At 43.7% G+C, this 13,203-nt stretch overlaps 1 protein-coding gene across 1 annotated transcript in view; it reads right to left on the bottom strand.

The window, feature by feature from the left end:
- Positions 1-4,561, bottom strand: part of MSN (moesin) — a 79,531-nt gene extending 74,970 nt beyond the window's left edge. Inside the window, exon 1 of the mRNA XM_059156627.1 lies at positions 4,336-4,561. Coding sequence (XP_059012610.1) covers positions 4,336-4,347 — 12 coding nt within the window. The 5' untranslated portion in view covers positions 4,348-4,561. The remainder of the gene's footprint in view (positions 1-4,335) is intronic.
- Positions 4,562-13,203: the final 8,642 nt, after the last annotated feature.

Raw genomic sequence — 13,203 nt, 5'->3', positions numbered from 1 at the left:
GATGAATAGCAAAACCAGCCAATCACGACAAGACCACCTCTTGACCACTAGACTGGCCCAAAGGAGACCATCTTTGTACTCTTTTTTGGGGAGGAGGCAGAAGAGTGGCGCAGAAAGAGTGGTAGCAGAAAGAATACTGTGAGTTGGGAAAGATGTACATAATAAACTCAGTTCTATCTTTGAAAAATCAGAAACACACTGTTCCCAACCTGTAATAATGCCAATTTTCATCAACTCTAGCCATTAAAGGTCCAACCCTGATTGTGGTGGTAGCCAAATATTCTCCTCTCTGGGGACCATGAGTCTGGAAATTCCAATGAGGGGGACTCCCAAGAAGATACAGATGAGCCTACATAGACTGTTGCCAAGCAACACTAGCAGAACAGAGTTCAGAATATAAGGGTAGCTGTCATCTATAGAATTGGATTTAGAGTCAGCGAGATAGACCAGATGGATGACCTCTAAATATCACTTCACCATCCAGGAAAGCACTCTCCTAAGAGGGGGAAGAGAAAAAAATAAAAATAACTCCACTAAAACAAAGCTATTGTTATAGGCAGCTAGATAATAATGGAGAGCTAGCAGAGTAGTGGTCAGTACTGCCTCTGTCATCCACTCACAGAGAAACTTTCCCCTCTACAAAACTAAGTACAGATTAGTTGATATCTTCAAGTGTCCTCCTACCCCACCAGCACCTCTCTGCCCAAAGGGCTGTTCAAGGAACTGCCTAAAGAAAATCCCCAAGATGGTTCCTGCTCTATCATCCATGCTTCCACAAAGGGCTGAATGAACTGGAGAAACAGGGGTGGAGAGATGCAGGATCCAGAGCTGCCCTCTCTCACATATAACTTCCATTCCTAATCTTTTGCCCTACCCTGAAGTCTGTAGGCAGGGTTGGTTCAAGAGTTAAAAACTGAGATTCTTCCTTCTATTCACAAAGTACCATTTCAGTGCCACTCGAGTGGCTCAAGCAATGCTAGGAATGGCAGGAGAATAAACAGTCCACACAGTCCCTGTTAAAGTTTAGCTGAATGCAGATCCAGAAGCCTTCAAATACTTTAAGGAGGTGGATGCTACATCTGCACACATGGATGGTCCTATCAACAATCATTTGATAACCTTCCCCCTGACCTGCTGAGCTAGGGTTAAAAATTCAGCAAATTGAAAAGATCTTACCAAACTGATACTCTAACTAAGACTTAAATTCAAGTTCTGGCTTTGCTACTGATGTGCTATACTATTCTAGGTCAGGTCCTCCTTATCTGTGGGCCTCATTTTCCCCCCTCTATAAATTAGAAGGGTTAGACTTGACAGTTGTGAAGAGCCTTTTCAACTCTAACAAATCAAAAACTCAAGAAAACCTTGAAAATTCAAAACAATCTCTTTCTGGGAGATCAAAAACTCCCAAAGACTTTGTGACCTAAAAAAAATTTAAAGAGGGCAGAGAAGGGAAAAGTTGTTTTTTGTTTTTTGTTTTTTTAACAACTGTCTTAGCAGAAAGTGTAGATGTCAGTTAAATAAGCTTCTTCATTCTGGCAGACTTAGGAAACTGGCAACTAGAAACAGAATCCAAGAATTGTCAGGGAGAGGGTACAGAGAAGCATGTTTTAACAGATTTAACAGAGGTTGGGTTGACTAAGGGAGACAATTGGATGTAAAAGTGAAACCAACTCTGGACAGACTATAGACATAGTTCATATGAATGAACGGATTTGATTTTTCCACTACCCTTCCCTATCTGTCATAATCCAGAAATAGCCTAATAGCCTAACTAGTGAAGGAGGAGCGGCAAATAGGGAATTTTCTTCCTCCATTAAAGTTACTAGCTGGCATGCAGTGAACTAGTATATGCTCCTGGATGCCTCAGCATTGGGATGAGGAATGAGAAAAGTAACAGGAGGCACCTTGTGAAACCCCCAACTCTCAACAGGAGACCACCAAATGCCAACATCACTATGTCTGAATTATCTACCTCCTTTTATCTGAGGACCAGGAAGTCCTAAGAACAGGGGCAGTTTGCTTTGGGCAGGGGAGAGGACTCAACTTCAAGAACCTAGTCACAGGGCGCCTGGGTGGCTCAGTGGGTTAAGCCTCTGCCTTCGGCTCCGGTTGTAATCTCAGGGTCCTGGGATGGAGCCCTGCATTGGGCTTTCCGTTCAGCGGAGGGCCTGCTTCCCCCTCCCCCTCTGCCTGCCTCTCCACCTACTTGTGATCTCTCTCTCTCTCTCTCTCTGCCAAATGAATAAAATAAAAAAACTTTAAAAAATATTAAAAAAAAAAAGAACCTTGTCACTGAGGCAGAAAGAAGGGTCCTTGAGATAAGCATCAAAGAGTCTGGGCCCCAGTCTTGGTTATGTCACCATGTACTCTTAGGTTCTTTTCTGTAAGCCCAATATCCTCATTAGTTAAAAGAGAAATAGTGGAGTGGGGAGAGGAAGAAAGTTGCACTAGAGAGTCTCAGAGGTCCTTTTCAGGTCAAGATTCTATGGTCTTAATAGGCATGATATAGTTGTTTCTCCTAAAAGTTGACTATTCCTTGAACTGAACAGTATGGAAAATTCTCCAAAGCTTTCAGACTATCAAAATTCAGCCCTCTCCTTCCAATCTGATTCAAGTTTCAGACAATCTGCATAAAAATACCTTCAGTATTCAGGTACCTTCAGTACCCTAGGCCTGACCTCAAACAGCTCATTCTCCAGGCTCTTTCAAAGCCCAGGAAAAGGATCACCAGGCTATCTTCTTCACCACTTCTGACTGAGATGGGATGGTTAAGGCAACTTTGAGACAATTTCCAGGCCCATCAAGTTGTATTTAAAGGTGAGATATTTTAGAATTGAGGATGAAGGATGCCAGTAGTGAAGAGAGATTGTGGGGCAAAGTCTGTTCTCAGAGATCCACCAATCTATTTAGGTAAAACCACCCACAGAGAGATAAACTGAAGAACAGTCTCCTGTAAGGATCTTTATAATCTTCTGTGTTGGCAGAAACAGTGGGCTTTTTTTTTTCCCTCTCTCTTTTCAAAACCATTCTCTGTCACTTTATGTGTATTGGGGGAGGCGGAAAAACTCCATGTCATAAAACCATGAGCAATTTTAAAAAGAGAGAATGTAGAAGCACATGCTTGTTGAAAACTTGGTGTTTCTAATAGGGTTTTGAAAAGACAAGAATGACTTGGCAGAAAGTCTGGACTATAGCAACGTGGCAACCAAAATCAGCATACACCCAATGAACCAGCCCCCCACTTCTCTCCTCCAGGGACCCTCGGACCTTCTCAGGGCTACTAGTCACTATCTCAGCACTACAAGGCTCAGACAATCCTCTAGGGAGAGGGATCGGCAAGCACAAGCTTCTTGGCCTTAAGGACGCAAGCCAGGGTGGTCACTAGGCCTTCCTGAACAAGAGAAGGGCTCCAGAAACCTCTTGGTATGACTTGCACAAAAGAAGTAGGACTCATTATTCAGGCACACCCCTCCCATGCCCCTCCCTTCTGGGCATCCGGCCTCCCTATAGGCCCCACTCCCAGGAGGCTTCTGCTCTTCTCATAACAGCCAGCGGGGTGGAGATCAAATCTTAGAAGCTACCACCATTCTAGAAAGGTGTGGCCCTACCGGGGAGAATCCACACCTTACAGAACAATCTGGATGGGATAGAAGGAGACAGAGAACTATTAAGCAATGGGAAGGGCAAGAATCTGTCGGTAGAGAGAGGAAGAAACCAGTCTTCCACACTAGGAAGTAAAGTAGACCTCCTCCTCCAAGTGAAGTATTAGTGATCCTGGATGGAAGCAAACAGCATCTGTTGAGTCCCTCCACAACTCTCTCCTCCACCAACTCTTTCTCCTCTAATAGTCAAAAACATATGGAGTCTCCAGGGGAGACTATGAGAAAGGTGAAAGAGGGTGCTGGATCAGCCCACTGCACTTCCTACACCTTTCCCATGGACTCTCCTGGACCAAAGCAGCCTTGTCCCCAGAAAGGCGCCAATTCCTGAACTGGAGGAAGTGTTTCCCTCCCCTGCCCCCGCAGACCATCAGGAGCAAGAGGAGACCTCGGGGTCCCCAAGGAACCTTCCCTACTGCCTCATCCCACATGCCGCCGGAAACTGGAATCTGAGAAAGAGGCCGGTCCCGCCCTGTCCACTTCTAGCCTGGTACCCACTCACACAAGAGGGCTCACCAGACAAGGACTCCATTCTCGCTCCTCCCCAACACAGGCCTCAGCGGACGGCGCGGCGTTCTGAGTGGGCGGATGGCTGGCCAAGCCCATAACCATCAGCAGAGGGTTACTAGAGTCTGCTAGAGCCCCTAGGGCGGCAGCGCACATCCCCTGTACTCACCGTCTTAGGCATGGTGACTGCAAAAGTGGCAGAGTTGATAAAGTTCGGCTAGGAGCTGTCTGGCAGCGCTGAGAACACAGTACAGACAGCACAGACTCAGGGGGCTGGAGGTTCAGATTGGGTCCCTCTCTAGCGCTGGGGCAACTGTTCGGCTTCCTGCTAACGGGCCACGACTTCAGAAACCCCACCCAGGAAAGAGCCGCCCCTGTCGCGTCGCCCGTTTCTTTATGTGGCTGGGCTTCCGCGCTGCTCCCCGCCCTCGAGCCCGCCTTCTTGCCCGCCGCTGGCCTCGCCCCGCCCAGCCCAGCCCCGCCACACCAGCCACTTGGGGGTCAGGCTGGGCCTGGGCACTCTTAGGGAGACTCCCCCCCACACGCGCGCGCGCGCGCGCACACACACACACGCACACACAGGCCTACTCTTTCTCCAACGCCTTTCGCAGCCCCCACCCTTTCAAATCCAGGCGGCCCGGCCCCACCCCCAAGCAAGGCCCGACCTTGGGCGGCACCCTGGCAGAGGCTTTCAGCCCTTGACTGCAAGTTTCCATAAATGAGGAGCTCACTACCTATCAAAAGTGTCTGTTCCCTCTCAAGATAGCACTGACTCTCAGAAAGTCCTTGCGTATAGCTAACTTCTTTGCCCTGTGACTTGCCCTGGGGATTTCCGCTCTGCTCCCGGTGGCCACACAAATCCCCGATTCTCCCTAATAATCCCTTAGAGCTCTGAAGATCCCATGTCCCCCTGAAACTTCTCTTCTCTTGGCTACACCGCCTCAGCTCCTCCAACACTTCAGTCGTTCTCTTCTGTAGCTCTATGTATCCCTTTTCCCATCATATTCCCACCCCATTCTTACTCAATCCTCATTTTCAACAGAATTTGGCTTATTCTCTGTATCTGTTCTCTATTCATTTTCCTTCCTTCAAATCCCGGTCTTCATCTTCTTCAAATCAATGCCTTGATGCTTTATTCCCTCCCCCCAATACATTCATGATTTATGTGTTTCCTTTCTGATAAGGCTGTAATCTCCCAGGTGGGATGCACCCTCAATCCACGCATTGGAGACGTGTTTGCCAGAAATCATTCTACTTCTTTCAAGGTCACAGAATCTCAAGACAATAGAATTCAAGACTGTAGCAGTTAACTGGATAAGTTTGAGTTTTACTTTGAAAGTGACTGATCATAGTTCTTTTTCCTCCTATCCATAGGCAACAGTGTGCAGGTATGGTCTGAGTATCCTTTACAATGTAGAGCACTACATACCCCAAGGATGATGAGCCAACTTGGTGAAGTGAAATGGATACTTGAGAAGGGTGGTCAGAACACCTGGCTTCTAGGTGAGGCTTTGCCATTAACTCACTCTGTGACCACTTTGTGGCCTTGGGAAGTCCCTTCCCCTCTCTGGACTCGAGTTTCCCCTTTTGTAAGAAAAGAATGGATTCCTGGGCTTCCAAGGTCCTTTCCCACTCTGACATTATAAAAGGATGGGAAGGGTAGTAGAATCCCTACAACAATAAATTGAGTCTAGTAGGGTTGCGTAAGAACTGACCTTGCATTTGCCCTCAGGAATCAGCAGTCTTATTTCCTGCTCCTTTGCTTTCCCAACTCAACAATGTGCATCAATCAGTGTGCCTCAGTTTCCCTCAGTGCTCCCAAGATTCATTGATGTGTGCTAGGGTAAACAAAGTTCCCTGCTCAACTCACTATCAGGGAAAGGCAAATCAAAACTACAAGAAGATATCACCTCACACCTGTCAGAATGGCTAAAATCAACAACATAAGAAACAACAAATGCTGGAAAGGATATGGAGAAAAAGGAAATTTCTTGTACTGTTGGTAAGAATTCAAATGTGCAGCCACTCTTGAAAACATATGCAAGTTCCTCAAAAAGTTCAAAATAGAACTACACTATCATCAAGTAATTTTACTTCTGTGAATTTTTACCCCCAAAACACAAGAACACTGATTCTAAGGTATAATGCACCCCTATGTTAATAGCAACATTATTTACAGTAGCTATATTATGGAAGCAAACCAAGTGTCCATCAACATATAAATGGTTAAAGAATATGTGGTATATATACACAGTGGAATATTATTCAGCCATAAAAAGCAATGAAATCTCACCATTTGCAATGACATGGATAGAGCTAGAGAGTGTAATACCAAGTGAAATGAATCAGTCAGAGAAAGATAAATATCATATAATTTCACTCATATGTGGAATTTAAGAAACAAACAAAGAAGCAAAGTAAAAAGAAATAGAGAGAAAGAGATAAATCAAGAAACAGACTCTTTGAAAGCAAATTAATGGTTACCAGAGGGGAGATAGGGTGGTGAGGATGGGTGAAATAGGTGATGGGGATTAGGGAGTACACTTGTTTGTGATGAGCACTGGGTGATGTATGGAATTGTTGAATCACTATATTGTACATCTGAAAGTAATATAGCACTGTATTTTAACTATACAGGAACTTAAAATAAATTCAAAAAATGAAAATTAGATGCTTTAGATGTATTAAGAATTGAAAAAAAAAAAGTTCCCTGCCCAAACTATTTTCTTAAGTTGAGCAGTTGACCCTCTAAGGAAGAGCAGCACTCTCCAGAAAGCCTCAGCAGCAGGGATAGCAAGAGCAGCCAGTCACTTTCCTTGACATTACCATGGCCTCAGGAATCACTGATTCCCTCATTTATTAAAGCCCACAAGAGCCTCAGACTAGGCTAAGTGCTTAAAGGGGTAAGGGAAGTTGTTTGAAGACTCCAACTGTCATTATCCATTCTAGAAAGTGGAAACCCCCGTGTGTCATTCCCCATATCCCATGTCAACACCTTCTATAACACACAAGAGAGAGCTGGTTAGGGAGTATCAAGCAGCTTTACACACTATTAAAAGGAAAAGGGCCACAGGGGTCCAAATAGGGAAGGAGGAAGGGAGATCAGAGGGTGGGCAAGCTAAGTAATTTGATGGAAAGAGGGGCCAAGAGAGGATAGGTTTTGCCCTTTGGGCAGGAGAAGGTTGAAAAATAGTAGGAAAGCACAGACTGTCAGAAACTATTTTGTCCAGCCTCCATTCAGGTTGAGGGAACTGAGGATCAGAAAGAGGAAAGAACTTACCCAAGATCAGGCAATAAGTATAAAGAATGGATTCAGGGATAGTAGAGAAGACAAAGAAGTCAGTTAAGCTGTTGTGATAATATAAGCAAGAAATTTTGAAAGCTAGAACAAGGAAAGTAGACCCCCTTCAACTTCACCAGACAGAAGCTGATTATGGTGATTATGGTGAAGCAGCTAGATATTGCTTGAAGGTTACAGTTAAAATCCTCTAGCTAGGAGGGACCCATCTTAGGTATTCTCCCCATCTCCAGAGCAAAGTGGAAGTGGCTGAGGGTCTCTTTTTTTTTTTTTTCAAGATGGCCAGAAAAACACATCTTCGTTTCTTACTTCTTTGTAAGACCCTTTATACCTATATGACCAGAATGTCTTATCTCCCTCACACCCCACTTCCTACCAAGATCCCTTGTGAAATGAAAGTTATCTCAATCTTCCTGTGGCCAGAGTAATCCTGACACTTGGGTTTAGATATGATGACATTTATGCCCTGCTTATAAAAAGAAGACACGTGAATAAGGGTTAACATATATTGGCTACCCTGGGTGAGGGAAGTCAAAGGTGTAAAGACAGATTTTCAAAAGATCTAAATTCAGAAGGTTCAAGGATGAATAGGCAAGTATTTTTCAAGCAGTAAATGTAGGTGAGGGCCAGTTATGAGCAGAGGGTGGTACAGAAAAATTCTAGACCTGGAGCCCATGGAAGCCTGGGGCATCTTAATTGGCAATAAGAGATGCAAAAGATCTGGGCTTTAGAGCCAGACATGGGGTCCATGTGGAAAGGTTCAGGATTCCTGGGGGACTATGTCTATTCTGGAACAGCAGCAGATATGGATATCAAAGTCAAATAAATTGAAAGCAGGAACTGCATGATGCAGATGTATGTGAAAGACTATGCCAAACTCAAGAGAGAAATGAGATCAGACTTGTAATCACCTCCCACCCCTAGGATCTAAACTCACTGCAGTAAAGAAGTTTCTGCATTCTAAATGGTATTTCTCCTTCAGAGGACACAACAGTACAGGAGAGAATACCAGAGAGGAACTGGATAGGGAACAGTACTGAATCACAGAGATACTTAAGATAAAGCAGCACCTCACTTTCCCATTTATTGGATGGTAACAGTTGAAAGATCCCATCACTTAGAACTTTCTGAGGGCCGCTTTTCATTTTGATCACTGTTGAAAAGTCCTTCTTTATATCTAAATAAAATCTTTTCCTCTTCACTCAGCACAATTGCTCTTGGCTGATGCTTAGGGAAAGAATTAACTAAGCCTATGAAGTCTCTTTTCTCCCCTACTCCCTTTTCCTTTCTCTTTCTCTCTCTCTCTCTTTCTCTTCTCTTTCTCTTTCTTTCTCCTTCTCCTTATTCTCCTTCTTTCCTTCCTTCTCTCCCTCTCTCCCTTCCTCCCCTCTTTTCTTTTCTTTCCCTTTCTCTTTTTCTTTCTCTCTCTCTTTCTTTCTTTCTTGTAGGATCCACACCCAGCATGGGGCCCAACATGCGGCATGAACTCACTACCCTGAGATCAAGAGCTAAGCTAAGATAAAAAAATTTGACGCTGAACCAACTGAGCCACCCAGTTATGACTAGTTCCCATGTTCATAAAAGAGAAATTTGGCAGACATGAAAGCAAACTTTAGCTTAAGGTCACACACTCTAAGGCCTTTCTCTCTCTTCCTTCCTCTGAGTCAGTAGCCCAGGCACTAAACTATCTGTACCCTTTACACAAGAGAATTGGGGCACTTAGGTGGTTCAGTGGGTTAAGCCTCTGCCTTTGGCTCAGGTCATGATCTAAGGATCCTGGGATCGAGCCTCGCATCGGGCTTTCTGCTCAGCAGGGAGCCTGATTTCCCTCTCTCTCTCTCTGCTAGTTCTCTGCCTACTTGTGATATCTCTCTCTCTCTGTCAAATAAATAAATAAAATCTTAAGAAAACACACAAGGGGGGTGGGGTTATGGACATTGGGGAGGGTATGTGCTTTGGTGAGTGCTGTGAAGTGTGTAAACCTGGCGATTCACAGACCTGTACCCATGGGGATAAAAATATATGTTTATAAAAAATTAAAAATTAAAAAAAAACACACACAAGAGAATAAACATAAGCATATACTGCTATCTCCCCCAAAGGAAATGGGTCCTCCTGGTACAATATGGTTGAGAGTACAGTATACTTGAGCAGTAGAAAAATATTGCTTTTAGGCACCCTCAGTCTTTTACCCACTTCTTGGAAGCAAAAGCTAGGGTTTGGGTGAAAGGGGAGAAGATAACTTTAATAAGGCACTTTTTGTGTGCTGAGAACTGAGAAGGACATTTCAATATCTAGCAAAAAAACTTTAGAGGTAGAAATGAGGAGTTTGAAGTTTTGAGGAGTGAAGTGACTTATCACAAAGTTACAGTTTTTTGATTAGTGGGACAAGGATTTGGGCCCAAGTTATGTGAGTCCAAAGTCCACATTCTTCCACAACCTGAACTATGACCAGACAAACCCAAGGAGAGAGATGCATTTTAAGATTCATATCATCCTTACACATCAATGGTCACACTGGATAGCTTGAGATAGCAGGTGGGTAATAATAAACAGTGGTGATAACAGAATCTTGGCAATATCAACTGTCTGGGAATATTTATGATTAATAACGGACCACAGTGAGAAGGAAAAGCTTCTCTCTGGCTTTTCCTCTAAAAAGCCTGGAAATTTTTCAAGAACTTCCCTGAGGCAGCCAATATCAATTCAGTTTGAGTCATATTACTCTTGGAATATGAAATTAACCCTGCAGAAAGGGTCTTCCCATAGAGTCCTTAGCCCCTATCCCCATCCCCAGTGACCAAAGACCATGTGGGGCCAGAGAGCCTGCTGAGCATAATGGCAACCTCCATGAATAACTCACAGTTCAGTTCACAACTCAATACACCTAGAAGGAAACTATTTGTCCACTCCAACCACACCTCCAGCAGTGACCAGACCCCTGGTCTTATAAGAGCCTCTGCAAGGGGTGCTTACCCTCTTCCTTCTTAGGAGCTCTCCTTCCTGTTGGCTCTGTGTAACTGGTTTTGCTAGTAGCACCATCCTTTGCATGCACACTGTTATCATCTTTAACTCCCCTCTGACTGACCCTTACCATGGGTCACCAAGCCCTGTTCTCTGTCTTTCACAGCTTCTCTCCTCCTCATCTCCATGATCAGTGCCCTAGGTCAACCCTCACCAGCTCCCTGGTCTCCCTGCCTCAAGGTTGTCCCATCTAGGCCATCCTCTACATCCTCCATCTGGCCATCCTCCACACAGGCACCATGGTGATCTTCAGAAATGCAGCCATCACCTGTGCTTAGAGTCATCAGATGACCCCCTCTTCTTAGCACACACACTTAACCTTTGCACACTTCTCTTCCTCTCTTCCTCCCACAGCTTCCCAGCACAGCCCTTCACCTGGAGCCAGGCTACTCCTACCACATGTACACAATATAGTGTGCTCACTCTTGTCTCTGCACAAAGCCCTCCCTTGATCTCTCCTGCCCTCCTTGTACTCTCTGCCTCGCCCCAGCTCCTGTAGTGTGCAAGGTCTGCTGTGCTCATCTGGTTTCCCTCTCACATCTTGCTTTGTCCTGTCAACTACTGTTTTGTTTTGTTTATTTTATTCCCTCCATTTCATGCAAGGCTATAGTTGCTCCTGGGAAGGGATCACATTTTGTGCTCCAGGCATAAGGAGCCCAACACACTTTCAGGCATATCTTTGGAGCTCAGGACAAATTGCTCAGCTAGGCCAGGGAAAGACAGGGATCCACCATTCTCACATCTAGCCTTGCAGGCCTATCAAATTGTATTATGTCCTAATTCTCTAATGGCCCAAATTTCCCCTTACACTAACTTAAGTTCACCTGTTAGGAGACAAAACTAATAGAACAGAGTTTTCTATTCCTGTCTCATTACTTCTGCTCCCACTTACAACTCTCTCTCTCCTCTCTTTTGTGTGCGCTGTGTGTGTGTGTGTGTGTGAGCCAGTTCTGCTACCAGTCTATCTTAGGAAAACATTCTACTTCACAAGGAGGAATGTAGAAGAACATTTACTGTGATACTATAATAAAGGAAACAAACTAAATATCCATGACTAGGGGACTAATTATGTACAGTATACGTTATGGTATATCCATTCAACAGGACACGGTAGAGCCTTTTAAAACCATGATCTACCATGAAGAGAACTGTGAGTGTGAAGTTACAGAACAATATGAATAGTATGAATTAAAATATCCATGTGATTATATACATGTAAGTTCCCAGAAAAGGAGAAATATGCACAGCAAATCATAGCAGTTGTTATCTCAAGAAAGGAAACTGGTATTAGAAAGGAGAGTAAAGAGAGAATTTTTACTTCCTAATGTATGTATTTCTATAGTATTTAATTTTTTAGTGAGCCTAAATTATTTTTGTAATTATATAAAATGGTAAAAAAAAAAAGAAAAGAAACATGAATACATGAATAGGAGGAGAAAGAAGAGGAAGAGAAGGGGGAAGAAGAGAACAAAGGAGAATAAAAAGAATCTAGGAGAAAATGTAGGTAGGCTGTGCAATAGAGTTAGAAGCCAAAAGTTTGTGATAGGCCCAAATAATGGTAAAATTAAAAGGTAGAACAAATGTAATATTTGTGCTGGAGTCCAAAAAGTCAACATCATGGGGAAGATGTGTCTTAGATACAGCATGGGTTAAAAAAAACCTCTGAAGTGATGTATGGAATTATCAAATCACTATACTATAGACCTGAAACTAATATAACACTATAAATAAAAGAAAATGAAAAAAAATGAAATGAAATAAAATAATTGAAAAGAAAGACCTCTGAAGTTTTACTTAATAATAAACTTCATAAATGTTAACAGTGAGCTGTGGTTTCCAGTAGAGTTAATTCAGGCCTAGTAGACTAAGGTCCAGGAGGAAAAGATAGTTCTGTCCTCTTTTAGTCAGACCCCATTTGAAGAACTGTATTCTATTGTGGTTCCCCCACTTTAAGGGGAGATACACACATTGGGATATATCCATAGGAGAGTGAGCTAGTTGCAGAGGGCCTGGGACCCAGGATGCATGAGAAATAGTTGGAGTATCTGAGATGGTTTAACTTTGAAAAGATTTAGGGGGATGTTGTCTATGTGTTTGGACTTCAGAATGGTCACCTTAAGAAAAGGTAATAGATGGGCTCTATACAGCCCCAAAGGACAGAGCTGTGAGAAAGTTATGAGATGCAAGGAAGAAGGCTCTTATCATACCTGTCTAAAACTGGAGAGTCACTGAATATGTTCTGAAATCATGGGGCAACTGGGTGGCTCAGTCTGCTGTATCTGATTCTTGATTGGCTCTGGTTATGATCTCAGAGTTACGAGATCAAGCCCCACATAGGGCTTTTGTGCTGGGTGTAGAGCCTGCTTAAAATTCCCTCCCTCTCCCTCTCTCTCTGCTCCCCACCTCTTCCTCAAAAAAAAAAAAAGGAGATGTGTGAGCAAAGATTGGAGAAGCCCACACTCTGGGAGGTTGGAGAACAGATTCCTATACAATAAGAATCTATGAAACCAATGTTTTAAAGACCCTCAGGTGAAAAAGAAGCCACTATCAAATCATCATCTCATTCACTCCTAAGAACATCTTAGTTATGATAGGTATCAATCCTTATCTGACAGATAAGGTAACTGAGGCTCAAAAAAGTGAGGTCACTTAGGCTCAAAAAAGTGAGGTCACTTGGCCATGATCACATCACAGTAAGAAACCCAAATTAAGCCA

Source organism: Mustela lutreola, chromosome X (assembly GCF_030435805.1).
Source record: "Mustela lutreola isolate mMusLut2 chromosome X, mMusLut2.pri, whole genome shotgun sequence".
NCBI lineage: Eukaryota > Metazoa > Chordata > Mammalia > Carnivora > Mustelidae > Mustela > Mustela lutreola.
Note: the sequence above shows the minus strand (reverse complement) of the source record. Positions and strands in the feature narration are given on the sequence as shown.